Source organism: Bactrocera dorsalis, chromosome 1, assembly GCF_023373825.1.
Source record: "Bactrocera dorsalis isolate Fly_Bdor chromosome 1, ASM2337382v1, whole genome shotgun sequence".
NCBI lineage: Eukaryota > Metazoa > Arthropoda > Insecta > Diptera > Tephritidae > Bactrocera > Bactrocera dorsalis.
In genome coordinates this window covers 64,206,746-64,222,266 of record NC_064303.1, presented here as the reverse complement: position 1 = coordinate 64,222,266, position 15,521 = coordinate 64,206,746, and the positions used below count along the sequence as shown (strand labels likewise).

General features: G+C 38.2%; 1 protein-coding gene across 2 annotated transcripts in view; it reads right to left on the bottom strand.

Moving 5' to 3' along the window:
* Window positions 1-13,368: 13,368 nt before the first annotated feature.
* Window positions 13,369-15,521, bottom strand: part of LOC125775427 (uncharacterized) — a 60,881-nt gene continuing 58,728 nt past the window's right edge. The window contains exons 3-5 of one of the 2 annotated variants that reach the window (XR_007421178.1): window positions 14,480-15,508; window positions 14,227-14,339; window positions 13,369-14,166 (exon numbers count right to left, since the gene is read on the bottom strand). Coding sequence is in view for 1 of the 2 variants with exons in the window: in XM_049446043.1 (XP_049302000.1) it covers window positions 13,744-14,166; window positions 14,227-14,367 (564 nt within the window). In the remaining variant the exon portion in view is untranslated. The other variant, XM_049446043.1, reaches the window with a different exon arrangement.

The window sequence follows — 15,521 nt, the reverse complement described above, 5'->3', positions numbered from 1 at the left end:
GGATCGAAAAACTACAAACCAGATCGATCATGTTGTGATAGACGGAAGACACGTCTCCAGTGTTTTAGATGTGCGTGCGCTCCGAGGTCTTAACATCGACTAGGACCACTATCTTGTAGCAGCTAAGACTCGCGCCCGCCTCTGTGCAGCAAAAAACGCACGCCAACAAACACAAGGAAGGTTCGACTTCGAGAAGCTGCAATCACAACAGACAGCCGAACGATTCTCTACTCGGCTTGCATTCCTGCTCTCTGAGAGAACTCTTCAACAACTCGGTATAAGGGAACTGTGGGACGGCATTTCAAACTCCTTACGTACAGCTGCAACCGAAACCATGGGTTTTCGGAAAGTGCAAAAGAACAGCTGGTACGACGCGGAATTCCGTGACGCAACGGAAAGAAAAGAGGCTGCCTACCTTGCAACGTTACGCCCGATCACAACACGAGCGGGATGGGATGGATACCGAGAGTTGAAAAGGGTAGCGAGACGCATTTGTAGACAGAAAAAGAAAGAGGCCGATATGCGTGAGTACGAAGAGCTTGATAAGCTGGCCGACAGGGGTAATGCTCGAAAATTCTACGAAACGATGCGGCGACTTACAGAAGGTTTCAAGACCGGAGCATACTCTTGTAGAACCCCAAAAGGTGATCTAGTCACCGATGCCCAGAGCATACTTAAATTATGGAGGGAAAACTTCTCCAGCCTGCTGAATGGCAGTGTACGCACAACACCAGGAGAAGACGAACCCGATTCCCCAATCGATGACGATGGAACAGACGCTCCATTGCCCGTTCATGAAGAAGTTCGAATAGCAATTACCCGCCTGAAGAACAAAGCGGGGGCCGATGGATTGCCGGCCGAGCTATTCAAACACGGCGGCGAAGAACTGATAAGGAGCATGCATCAGCTTCTTTGCAAAATGTGGTCGGACGAAAGCATGCCCAACGATTGGAATTTAAGTGTGCTATGCCCAATCCATAAAAAAGGAGACCCCACAATCTGCGCCAACTACCGTGGGATAAGCCTCCTCAACATTACGTACAAGGTTCTATCGAGCGTATTGTGTGAAAGATTAAAGCCCACCGTCAACAAACTGATTGGACCTTATCAGTATGGCTTTAGACTTGGAAAATCAACAACCGACTAGACAATTGAGAAGCAAAGTCTTCTCTCGACAAACAAAAACCAAACTCTATAAGTCGCTCATAATTCCCGTCCTGCTACTCGTATATGGTGCAGAGGCTTGGACGATGACAACAACTGATGAGTCGATGTTACGAATTTTCGAGAGAAAGGTTCTGCGAAAGATTTATGGTGCGTTGCGCGTTGGCCACGGCGAATATCGCATTCGATGGAACGATGAGCTGTACGAGATATACGACGACATTAACATAGTTCAGCGAATTAAAAGACAGCGGCTACGCTGGCTAGGTCATGTTGTCCTGATGGATGAAAACACTCCCGCTCTGAAAGTATTCGACGCAATACCCGTCGCGGGAAGCAGAGGAAGAGGAAGACGTCCACTCCGTTGGAAGGACCAAGTGGAGAAGGACCTGGCTTCGCTTGGAATATCCAATTGGCGCCACGTAGCGAAAAGAGGAAACGACTGGCGCGTTTCGCCTTGACTCGGCTATAATCGCGTAAGCGGTGTCTACGTCAGTAAAGAAGAAGAATGTATGTACGAATAAATATATGAAAATATTTATGTTAAAATCACTGCAAGTCTAATTATTTATGTAAAAAATTGCTAAGGACGCACTAAATTATGTTTAAACATGTAGAGGCAAGAGACACAACACTGCATCAAAAATAAATGAAGTATATAGCTAATACTATGTTCCCACCAACAATTTTAAATGATTAGATTACATTTAATCTCCTCACTAATCTGGCTCGTTCGTACTGCCATTGCACAGATGATAAAATAGATGTATTTGCTATTCAAGAATTCACATCGCTTAATATTTCTTAAAAGGAAATATTGTTGTGTAGTATTTGGGTTAAAAGCCGTTTTCTTTTAAATATTTTCCATATAATGAAAATAAAGGGCGCATTGGGAAGTCGACTTTTAAGTCGATTCGGATTCATTGCGTTCGATTTATTTGTTTCTTTACATTTTTTTCTCTTTGTCGTGTCTAAATCAGCTGTGATAATGTAATAGATTTCCGATACTGACAAGTAGATGGTGCTAAATTAGAGTCGCACAAAGAGTTTTCATGTATATTTGTGTCGGTCTGAACATGGTATAAGGGATATTCATAAAGATGGTAGAGGATATAAACAATTTTCACTCAATTATTATATTCGTTAATATCGGTTCATTTACAGGTCGACAGTAATAGCATAACCAGTGAAAAACGATACTTCCTTCCTTCCTTTTCCTTCCTTATCGAGCAAAATGTGTGAACATTTTAGCCCGTGGTAAAAACGCAAAAATCAGCCATCTTTGTTTGTTTTCATTTGAACAATGTTGCCATTGCCCAATACGCTATAGTTTTGAGCACATCTATGTTTTCAATTACAATTTTTTACAATATAAAATATCAAAACTGAAAACAAACTATTAAAAATAGTTTATATATTTATAAATAATAGCATTTGATTTTGATTTTCAGTTATTTTAAGGAAATTTCAAACATATTGAAACATATTGAACAGATTGAATGATAAAAGTTGATAATTGCTATAGTATATCGATATTGGCAACCCTGCGTTGTGGAGAGCAATCATCTGACACGTTTCTACGGCAAAAATCCAAATGCCGTGAATTCTAACGGCATCCTACGTAAGAGAGAAAAGAGAGTAGCGTTTTTCAATGTTCACTTACATTGCGCACTCATAAGATAGGTCGTATCAGCTGACACGGGCCAAGATTCTACGTTCCCCACTGTTTTTGCTATGACGTTAAAAACAATCGAAAAGGAGCGGTTTACATACATGTGCATCACAGTTTTGCATGTTCCCCAGTAACTGCAACAAATATTTCTATTAAGAGGAAACGAAGTGATGCAATTTACAGACCCAAATACAAAATTAATAATCATATTTCACGCCTAACAAGGAAATGAGAACTAATGCACAGAGTGATATATTATATATTCTGTACTCCACAAAAAAAAAAAAACAAAGCGAAGAAAAGTTCGACAACACTTGTTTTTAGCCCTTATTTCTTATTATTCAAATTATTCCATTGAAAATTAAAGAAAATGCGAAATTAAAATGTATTTGATGAAACGCTTTGTTTTATGATGCATTTAATTTAATTTTTAATAAAAACATCTATTAATTGAGACTTAAAAGGCTTAATTTACTTTAGTTCAAATGTCAGTTGTTTTAATATGCCAAAAAATCATTAAAAATGATATAAGTAGTTTCGCCATATATTAAGATTCCAATATATAATAATTTGCAAACGTAATAAATGTTGATTGTTTCAATTTAAATGCCCGAAAATTCTGATTTTGTTCGATCTGGCCGCAATGAAAAATGTTAATAAAAAACGCTTTTTTTTTGAGACGCTCTAACACTGGAATAAGTTGGGCATAACAGTTCATGTCATTATTAAAATGAATACGATGATAAATACTAAAAAGTGATACGATTTAGACCTTTTCGTAATTCACGCATACCCAATATAAATGCTTCCCCCTTTTTGGTTAGCTTTTTATCGTATTCATTATATACATATTTATTATTACACTCTTGCAAGCTGTAGTATAATAGTTTTATTCACCTAACTGTTGTGCGTATATTCTTAAGCTAGATATAGGGTAATATATACATACAAAATGCGTTCCAAAGTAAACAGGACTTTAAAAAGAAAAACAGAACAAATGGTTTTTTCAGCAAAATCAATTTATTTTATTTAAAATAGTCTCCTTCTGCTGTATCGGTCACAAACATAGACCGATAAGACGGCGCATTATCGTGCAACAAACGTCGACTTTCATCTTCGCGATATTCGGGCCGAACACGGTGCGCCAAACGCTTCAAAACGCTAAGGTAGAATACCGCATTAACGGTTTCAGCCAGGTAAAAGCAAATCAGCTTTTGACTTCTCCATGCGCGATTTTTTAGGTTTCGGCTCGTCCGGTGCCTTCCATTCAGCACCCTGGCGTTTCGTTTCGAGATCATATTGGAAACACCACGTTTCGTCACCAGTCACAATATTGTAAAGGAAATTTTTGTCCTTTTTGACATCTTAAATGATGTTCTTCGAATGTTGGATTCTGAGCAATTTTAGGTCGTCAGTCGAGTTGTGCGATAAATCGATGTTTTAGAGAGGTTCAATTCCATTTGCATAAATTTCAATGATGATTTTGGCTGATTTTTGACGAATTCACGCACAGCTTGTACAGCTTCAATGGAATTTCCGGTGATCACCGATTTTGATTGGCCCACATGTTGATCGTCATTTATGTCCTCACGACCACTTTTAAAACGTTAAAACTACTCATGCACTATGCTACAGGATAGGCAATCATCCCCATAAACTTGTTTCTTCAATTAAAACGTTTCGGTAAAAGTTTTACCAATTTTGAAACAAAATTTAATGTTGGCTCTTTGTTCGAAGCTCATTGTTGCACTTACAGTGACTCACAAAATTGATCACGCTTCAGTTGAATATTCATTTATTTTTTCATTCCGTCTTGCATATGCAGTCAAACACAAATCCGACTGAATACTTATGTTGCTTGGCGTTTGATTTACCGTTATCTATATGTTTTACGTCGCCACCAAAATTAGCGGTAAAGTAAAATTTGAACAATGCGCAGAAGGCAATATGCTATATATGCATATATGCTCCACTTAACTTATGACCTGAAAAAAAAATAAAAAAGGATGAAAACTAGAGCTGATAGAGACAAACTGATTACAGTTTTGAACTCAGCGCGCCCAAATTAACTAGAATCAAGTGATACATTTTTAATGCGAAATTTCTTTTTTTAGGTCATTTAAGTGGAGGGTATAAAAAAGCTTTATCATGGAAACTAGAACTGGGGGGTTACTCTGTAAAGCGTTACGAATAGCAATGCGTTGCGAAGGGCAATTGGTACTCTGTAACACTTTTGCATTGTAAACAGTGTTGCACTGTTTTCCCGTTGACATACTTCCAGTACAGTTGACATTATTGACCGAAACGAGGGAGAATGAAAGAAATATCAATAACAGAAAAGTGAAAAAGTGTAGTAAATTGACAGACAAACATATCGCTCATTTGCTGCAAGACCGCCATAAGTCAAAAAAATCGATTTGCCAGAAAACGCGTTCAAAGTTTTCAACTGACTCCAACCTTTCACGGAAAGCAGGAAATATATTCTCTTCTCCAGCGGAGCATATAAGAGGTATTCATATGAATTTTTCACTCAACATGAAGTATGATATAACGAACGATTCTGCAGCATTAACTCAAAAATCACGTTTTTTGATTTATGCCGGTCTTGCAGCAAATGAGCGATATGTAATTTAAATTGCGCACTGTTTTAAATAAGTTTGAAAAGTTTTATATATAAAGGTTTAAATAATACTAATTCAAGCGGTGCAGTAATTTTAAATCAATAAAATAGGTGTAAATATGGATTCTGTTGTGTTATGGGAGGAAAACCCAAAAAATGAACGAGTTGAGCGGAAAATTATTAGGGACAAGTCTAATGTGATGAGTCTTAGTGAAAAAAGGTAAGTTTGAATGATAAAGTGCGATTCTTTAAACTTGTTTGTGCTTCTACTCATAAATACTTTCGTGCAAAACTGTCACTTAAGCAAGCACGGAATCGTTCAAATATGTTTTTTGTTTTTTTTTATTATTATTATTTTTTTTACGAGGAGGAAGCATCGAAAGCCTGTACCCCATGTCAGTGTGGAACTTTAATCCGAACTAAACCTCCTACCGTCCTGTACCGTTCCCCCCGATACCACCGTCAAGTATTACGTCGGGACGATGGTTGAGTGACACTCATGCGTACGTAATGGTCAAAATTCATTCAGTTACAAGTTGCATTTACTTGGCCCCACCTCTTTTGGCCTAATAACCCTCTTTGTACATTGTTCGTCGCCAACCCTTCCCGTCACGTCAATGTTAGTGTGTTTGGGTCGTGGTTGTTCGTTATATTTAACACCTCTCTTCTCCGCCGGTGTTCGCTAGCACGTTGGGATTTCATAACCCTGGCTGCCACTTCGCAAGCTTTCCACTTCTCTGTTCATTCGGCCATTTGGTTTACCAAGTTATCAGGAGTTGGCTCTATACCGAACGCATTTTTTAAGTGTTGCCTCTCATGATTATATTGTATTTCGGGCAAAAGAAAAATGTGTGTTCTACATTTTCGACAGCATCGCCTCCGCAATAATCGCATGTGTCGTTATATTCCTGTCTGAATGGAAGGTGGAAATCTACTTCACCGTGTGGTCTGTTTAGTCATGGCTCAACGTTGGGGATCAGTCGGTATGTCCACCGCCCATTTTCGCTTTCCTGTCAGCGTTTTTGCCAGTGATTCACCGTCTCTGCCCTTGCAATTTCTTTCAGTGCATTATGCGGTAACCTGTCATTTGTAAGACATTGAATTTCTTTGGGCAAGAGGTCTAAAGGGTGTAGGCCCGAGATTATAAGGGCAGCATCTTCCTATGCTGTGCGGAACGCAGAGCATACTCTCAGCGCGCAAGTGGCATATATAGACAAAAGGCCACGACGATAAGATTTTATTTCGAAGGCTTTTCCCCAAATTTGGACGCCATACAGCGCGACTGACTTTAATACACCAGCTAATAGTCGTCTTCTAATTTGCTTTGGCCCGCGGGTATTTAGCATTAACCGGGTCAAGGCTCTGCACTAGGGTGGCTCTTGCTTTTCAAGTACAATTTTTTTCTTGTGCTACAATTTAGTTCCTTTTTATAAAAAAATCAGATGAGCGAAATTTGAAGTTAATCCGATAAGTTTAAAGTGTGCTCCTTTGGCCCTCAAAAATACAAAATAAACGAAAATTCAAATAAAAAATCAATTTTGTTTCTTGGTTTCAAAAACTTGTACAGAGTTATCGCCTAAATTAGGTTCGGGGGAAAATTGCTTTGTTTTACTACAAAAAGAAAGTGAAAAAGATTCGTAAAAGTATGTTCGCATTGCAGCGAAAATAACTATTTACAGTAAATATTGACGGTTATTGCGCGTTTTTTTAAATTTTGGGTGTGCTTCGTGTATTGTGAATTGAGTGGATGAAAATATCAGTCTCCGATAACATTCGAAGTGAACACATACGGTAGCACAATGTCAACTCCTAGATTACGAGAGAAAATTTATCTTCTTGGGCATTACTCGAATGAAATTGTTGGAAGTAAACTGCCATCGGTGAAACAAGTGTTAAACGTCTTCATTTTCAATTTGCGAGTGTGTAGGTTAACCGTACGGGGAAGTGCCTCACTAGCTGTGCGGGAAGCGATGATATATTGGGAAAAAGCACGAATTCCGACGCAAGAGTTAAGGAATCGTATACCAAAGTTGGAAGGTCTGTATCAACAATGGAGGTAACTTCAAAAACATGCTGGAAGATTGTCGGAGGTTCATAAGAAAAAAGAAACAGATTTCCTTGAAAAACTTGAGGACTTTTTTGATATAGCACACGCCAATGCTTTGAGTATCATTACCATTGAAGAAGATAAACAGTTCTTAATCAATCAGCGGTTGAGAGGACGGCCAGGGTTTATGTATGGAATTGATTACCAGCTAATTGCGAAAGAAGCACGAGTTTCTGAACGAAAAATGCAAGAGATGAAGAGGAAAAAGCGAAGCGATCATGAAATGCAACAACTGAGTAAGTATCGATTGTGTATATAAATATTTATGGATTTATACATATGTTTTCATTTGATTAAATTTTTTAATTTTTTCAGCTCAACCTGCTATGCTCATGACGTCTAGTTCAAGCAGTAGTGAAGATTTAGATTTCTGTGATTTGGAGGAAGTTCCGCGAGTCTCAAAAGATTTATCACCACAAGCAAAAAGGAAAAGGGGGCGTCGAACAATAATCACTCCTAAGCTTGCTGCTGCCTTGGATAAGTGCAAAATCAGTGACAGGAATGCTGTTCATATTCTGGTAGCTGCCATCGAAGCGCTTGGTTATAATGTTGAAAATTTCGCTATCAACAGGTGCTCTATTCACAATTTTCGAGGGAATCTTCGCGAACAAAAAGCTGCTGAAATCAAAAATATTTTCAAGGATAGGAAATTGCACGCTGCTACCTTGCATTGGGATGGTAAACTACTTCCAGCATTAACGGGTAGAGACAGTAGACCGACTTTCTGTAATTCTTTCAAATTGTGGTACTGATCAACTTCTTGGTGTACCTGCATTGCAATCGGGGAATGGAAAAGAACAAGCAACAGCTGTTTGTGAAACTCTTGCGGAATGGGGCCTTCAGGATTACGTAAAAGCATTAGTTTTTGACACAACAGCATCAAATACAGACGCTTTTAAAGGTGCATGCGTTTTGATTGAAAATTTTCTGGAAAAAGATCTCTTGTATTTACCCAGTCGGCATCACATGTACGAGGCAATTTTAAAAGCAATTTATAAGGAAAAGATGGGGAAAACTACAGGCCCAACTGTACCAATATTAAAAAAGTTCCAAACTGCTTGGTCTGGAATTAACGTTAATAATTTTAAAACCGGAATCGAGCATGAAAAGGTTAAGGAAAATTTGGATCCGGTCGATGTATCTCGAATTCTTGATTTTGTACAAGACGCTTTGCAAGAACAACATCCCAGAGAGGATTATAGAGAATTTTTAGAATTGACTGCTATTTTTCTTGGCACAACACCGCCTCGTGGAGTGATCTTCCGAGTACCAGGGGCTATCCATCATGCAAGGTGGATGGCAAAGGCTATTTATTGCTTGAAAATATTCATGTTTAGCGATGAATTTAAGTTATCACCGCATGAAGAAAATGCTATTTGTGATATTTGCATTTTCCTAATCCGTGTATATGCCGAAGCGTGGTTTTGTGCTCCTTCTGCAGCCAAAGCCCCATATTTAGATTTCAGTGTTCTTTCAACACTTTATAAATATCAGAATATTGACAGTGACATCTCCCGTGTGGCTTTACAAAAAATTAAAAATCATTTGTTGTATCTATCTCCTGAACCCATCGCCTTCGCGTTCTTTGACTCTCAATTTGTCTTCTGAATCAAAAAGTAAAATGGTCAGTGCACTATATCGTGAAGCAGATATATCAGAAGAAAATACCAAAAAGATTAATGTGCAAATAAATCAAATCCCAGAAGTAATGAGCAATGGAATCGAACAATTTGTTTCTAATAAAACAAAGAAATTTTTCACTAGATTCGATTTAAGTGACGAGTTCCTTAACATAGATCCTTCGCAGTGGCACAAAAATGAAGATTTCATTAATGCTCTAAATCTAGTTAAGAAACTGAAAGTTGTAAACGATCCGGCGGAAAGAGGCGTGAAACTAATGGAGGATTACAATAATTTATTTACCAAAAACGAGGAACAGAAGCAGTATGTGCTTCAGGTTGTAAATGAGTACCGTCAAAAGTTTCCAGATAGCAGAAAACAAACTTTATCGATGAATAAGGATTTTTAATTCATCATGACATTTTCTTTTGTAAATTATTAACCTTTCTTTATTTCAAATTTGTATGTTATTATTTTGTAAATATTTTCTTACCATTATTTTTTCTAATAATCTGAAATGAATTGAAGAAAAAGTTTTATAGAATTATATGTATAAGCTAAATATAGTATGGATAATAATTAATAAATTATAAAAAATAATTAATTATTTAATATTTATTACTTAATAATCTTTATGAATACAAATTATATATGATTTTATATAATTTAACAGTAAGTATTCTTGCTAGTTACTTACTCAATAAACATTTTTTGGAACAAAAAAACAAATAATTTGATTTTCATGTGATTTTCGGTTCATTTTGGATTTTTAAGGGCCTAGGGGCACACCTTACCCTTATCCGATTGACACCAAATTCCATAGAGCTCTTTTTTTTCATAGAATGGAACCAAACTGAAGGGTAGCCCACGAAAAAATTATTAAAAATTGTAAAAAGTGCTATATAAGAGCCACCCTACTCTGCACACTTTTGTAGCTTTTTCGCATGTGTACGCTATGTGTTCCTTAAAGGATATCCTTGCATCAAGGATAATTCCCAAGTACTTAATTGCCGGTTGTGTAGTGATGCTTACACCCTTTATGCTGAACGTGGCAACTTCCCGAACTTTTCTGCCAGTGATGAGTACCGCCTCAGTCTTGCTTTCCGCTAAGTTCAGTCCGTTAGTTTCGAGCCAATCGCTTATTAACGTTATTGTCCTGTTGGTAATCGTGACTATATCGTGAATGGGTTTTTGCTATAACCACAACCGCGATGTCGTCAGCGAACCCAATGATGTGTACGTTTTCCGGTACTTTGAGTCGCAATACTCCGTCATACATTATATTGCAGCGGAGAGGCCCGAGAGTACAGATCCCTGTGGCACTGCCCCGGAGATTTTGTATTTTTTGTTGTAGAGATATGTCGGTACAGAGAAGTTTTTTAACGCACTTAGTATACTTAGCCATGATGCCGTATTGAAGGCATTTTTGGCATCGAGGGTTGCAACCATACAGTATTTGATGGTGCCACCTTACCATCTTTTGCCACTGATGGCAGTTTCTGCCAGTGTTTTCACTAGGGTCACCGCTGCGATTGTTGATCTTGCCTTCCTAAATCCAAATTGGTTTGGAGATAAACCGTCTCTTCTAGATTGTTGGAAAACAGCCATCCTGCATGCATGAATTGAAAAGTGCTCTAAATGGGTCTATGTTCCTAACAATCGCTGTTTTAAGAGCTATATTTGGGATGCCATCTGGCCCTGAGGCTTTACATGGGTCGAGCCGGTCGCATGCCTCTATAACCTCTTCATTCGTTACTTCTGGTACCAACCCTCTTTGTTGCACCACCGCGACCTCTCGAGGTAATTGGGGTTGGGTCGGGAAAAGGACTGAAACAATTCTGTTAAGGGTTGTAGAGGAAGTTGGCATTTGACCTCGAATGCGTAGTTTCCCCATTACGGTCTTGTATGCACGCCCCTAAACGTTGTTTTCAGCATCGTCACATAGTTTGAGAAAACATTCCTGTTTACTTTTTTTGATAGCCTGTTTCAGGAGCTTTCTCTTGGCCTTGAAACTTGTTTGTAGAGCGTTGTATTCGTTGGAATCCTTTGGTATAAGCGTCTTACTTTTTGACATTCTTTTCGCAGTTTAGCAATTGAGTCGTTCCACCAGTAAACGGGGGGATGATGATTGCGCCGTGGAAGCTTCGACATTGGTATTTCGCATGCACTCTTAATTCGGCTCATAATCAATGAAGTTGCCTGGTTATCTGACCGCAAGTTGTCAGGCAGAGAAGCGGGTCCAAAGGCTTCTTTGAAGAGGTCTGGGTCGAATGTTTTGGGTCACCATGAATTTCTTGTTAGGGTCTGTAAGTGGAGCTTTTACCTCAAATATTATGGCATAGTGATCGCTGAAAGTGTACTGATCGCTAATTTACCATTGCGATCTACGAACTAGGCTGGAGCTTACGAAAGTAAGGTCTATCACTGATTGTCGGCCGCCTTTGTTGAACGTGCATTAGTTACTTGTGTTGAGTAGCTCAAGATCAAGGGAAGCAAAAGCTTCTAGTAAGGCTTTGCCCCTACTATTAGTTCTTTTGCATCCCCACTCAATAGCCCAGGCATTAAAATCGCCAGCTATTACCAATTTGGTTCTACCTCGGGCATCGGTCACAATGCTGTCGATAATATTCTTATATTCCTCATCATTGATGCTGGGGGGTAATTAGCAGCTATAAATATGTATGTCGCTAACTTTAGCTCGAACAAAGCCGCTGAAAGAGCATGTATACTTCAGTTGAGGGAAGCTAGGGTTACATTTCCATACCGCAGCCTTTTTTTTGTGTCACTTAACCAATTTACACTCCGCCCGGTTTTGTATGGTTCGCTGAGTAATGCCAAGTCGATCTGCTTTATAGCGATCGTCTGTTTTAGCAGGTCTTGTGCCGCTTGACTATGGTTAAGGTTGAGTTGTAATAATCTCATACGATCTGATGTGCTGTCTTCTTATATACCGGACACCTGACGCTTCCAGTGAAATGCTCTGTTTCTTTGGATCCTCCCTTCAGGCAGAGTAAATATTTCGGCTTATTGGTGCAGTCCTTGGCCTGATGTTCACCTTCGCCACATCTTCTGCAGATCCTAGGCCTATCTAGGATCTCGTTCAAATATGTGTTGTAAAGCATAAGTAGTGAGCTAAAAACTCTACGCAGGTCCACAGGAATACCCAAAATTGTAAAATTAGCAGCAACTTTTAAGTTTTTGGCGCAGGGAGGGTATCAACAGCAAATTGGACAAGATCACCATACAGGACTAGCTCAACAAACAGTTTCGCGTTGTGTGTTTGAAGTTTGTAAAGCAATTGAGAAAATGCTGTCTCCAAAACACATAACTTTTGCAATGTCTTCAGAGGAGGAAAATGAAGCGAAACGAGCTTTTTACTCAATGCTTGGAATTCCAGGAGTAATTGGAGTGGTGGATGGTACTCTCATCCAAATGATACGACCGGCAGTTAATGAGAATTTATATTTCAATAGTAAAAAGCATAGTATAAACGCTATGGTGGTAAGGCAATTGTTTTTTAATTTATTATTGCTTTTTAATAAATATTGTTTCCAAAACCTAGATGTGTGATCATAAGATGATGATAAAAGCCGTTAATGGTCGGTTTGCTGGGGAGTGTCATGATTCACATGTGTGGAATTTGTCAAGCGAGCGCCAATATTTAAAAACCAACTATGTGAATGGCGAAATAGGAATTCGCATTCTTGAGGAGCATATACACATTCGTTAATTTTACTCGTTAGCTATTATATGCATCAATTACTTTGCTTTTTTTTATCTAATAGACGACTTTAGACATCATGGCTTTTAACTCCATAAAGCTCCTCAAAACTCCACTGAAAATTACTTCAACATTAAATTTTCATAAGCCAGATCCCTTATCGAACGAGTATTTGGAGTATTAAAAGCGCGGTTCCGATGCCTTTTAGCTGCTAGAGAACTACATTATGCCCCAGAAAAAGTCGTGCAAATTTGGAACGTATGTTGTGCTCTTCATAATATTTGCACTCCTTTTAATGTAGAATCACCTTCCAATATAGCAATAGAAGTTGAAGAAGTCGATGCTAGTTGTACTGAAACCATTGGAAATGCGAATGAAACCAATATTGCTAAACGTTTAATGGATCAAATAAAAAACAGTATGATTACTTTATAAACATATAAATCTATCTAATAAAGTAAACCTTTTAATTTTTCACATTTTCACATTTATTTGATTAAAATTCACATTAATGTTATAAAACTTTAGTCTCTTGCACATCTATACATGTAATAAAAAGTAAAAACTATCACAGCAACGCAAAATACGTCTTTAAATCAAAACAATTCTTTTAAACTATTAATATAATAAATAAATAATTATCAGTAAGTACTAAAAAAGAACTAACAGACTTCAATGTCAATAACTAAAATACAACATTTTTATTGGTCGCGCCGTTCAATTTCTAGCATTTGCTTTTTTATTTCTAATGTTGGGAATTTTAATTTTGTTTTGTCCAAATCAATCCTTTTTTGTGTTCGAATTTTTCAACAGCCAATTTATATAATCTTTTACCCATTTTATGTTTTTTTCATACATTTTGAAATCACCTTTAGGTTTTCATTAATTTCGGACAACACGGGTAATGAACCTGTGTGATAAGCGATTTGGTTATCCACTTGCTTATTTAAAAGGCTCCCTTGCTTTTGCGGAGCGACTCTTTGACGTGAACAATGTGGCATTTCATCCACTGGCGTTGGTTCATTCGGTCGGAATTCGTCGGTTGTCATGTCTGACCCACTTGATTGCTTTAACTGTGCTGCATCAAATTCTGAGGTGCCGCTTATTCCACTGACGGATATTTCTATTGCCAGGAGCTCACTAACCTGCTTCTCCAGCGGTGTTAACCAGCAATGACTTGGAGGACCACCACCAGTTCCAGAGATACTTAGATTGTTCCGCTCCATTTTTGCTTTCAAATGTGTTTTATAATCCGACCAAACCTTTAAAAAATTAAGTAATACATGTGTGCTTTAAAAATCATTTATAATTAATCTTTTTACCTTTTTCCATTTTAAAACATCGCGCGATGGTGGCCCCTCAGCATTAAGATCACATACCAGCTCTTTCCATAAACTATTTGCAGTATTTTTCGAGTCCACAGTTTTCAGTTGTCCTTTGAAAAGTTCCGAATGTATTTTCATATAATTAACTAAAATTTCGAATTGTGTTGGGTTTTTTTGTTTCTTTTTAGAATGTTCCGTGATAAATAATTTTTTTTTTTATTAAAACTACAAATATGCCTTATAAACTTACATTTTTTGTCGGCTGCGCTTGTCAGTTTGATATCGAATCAAAAATTCGTTAAACGCACAGATTTGACATTCGTTTACGCAATGCAGAGTGATTCCATTGCGAAAGGATAAAATAAATACGCAAAACCCAATTTCCAATGCGCTTGTCGCCTTACAGAGGTGCTTTTTTTCATTAACGAGCGTTTACACTTGCGCAACGCCTTACAGAGTAGCCCCCTAGTCATGACATCGGTGAAGATCCTGCAGACTGCAACCGCGGCGCAGTTCGACGACCACCAATAAGCCGGAATGCACGGTCCCGTCGACCAATAACATCATCATTATCACTTATGTGGCGGCCACAGAATGGCATGTCAATACGATGTGTATAAAAAAGGCCGAGCTTGATGTGCAATGGCGAAAGAATGATTTTTTCCTTCTTACAAGTGGGACGTATTTGATATTATCCACACCAATTGTAAATTCAACTCTTTCCGGCTAATCGTTAATGCAATAGTGGTCTTTACGAGCTCAGCTATCCCATTTGCAGAGAAAGCAGCAGTGTTTTGTGTAGCCACTTTGTAGACCGCATAACATTCCAACGACTTTAAGATCGGCACATATTTTCCAATCATGCTCTTCATATTTGATGAATTTTAACAATTTCTCCATTACCTCGTATGTTTCCTTCGTGTTTACTGCATGCGCGATTGGGATCGAGGGCTTTTTGTTGCCATTATGCAGTAATACGGCCTTCAAGCTCAGTTTATTGCTGTCTATGAACAATCGCCACTCCTCGGAATCATATGGTTGACCAAACTCTTTGAATAATCCTGGAATGTCTTTGCAATAGCATACATTGTCTTCCTTCGTATAGTGTTTGGCAAATGGTTGGTGACGATTTCTATAATACGTCACCTTAACATGGGGTGTCACGAATTGAAATTGTTGCATACGAGAGGCATGTACTTTTGTCATACAAATATAACAATCTTCTGAGTGGCATGTAGGTTCTCGCCATATCATTGGTACATTAAATTTCATGTATCGCCTGAAAAAGAAAA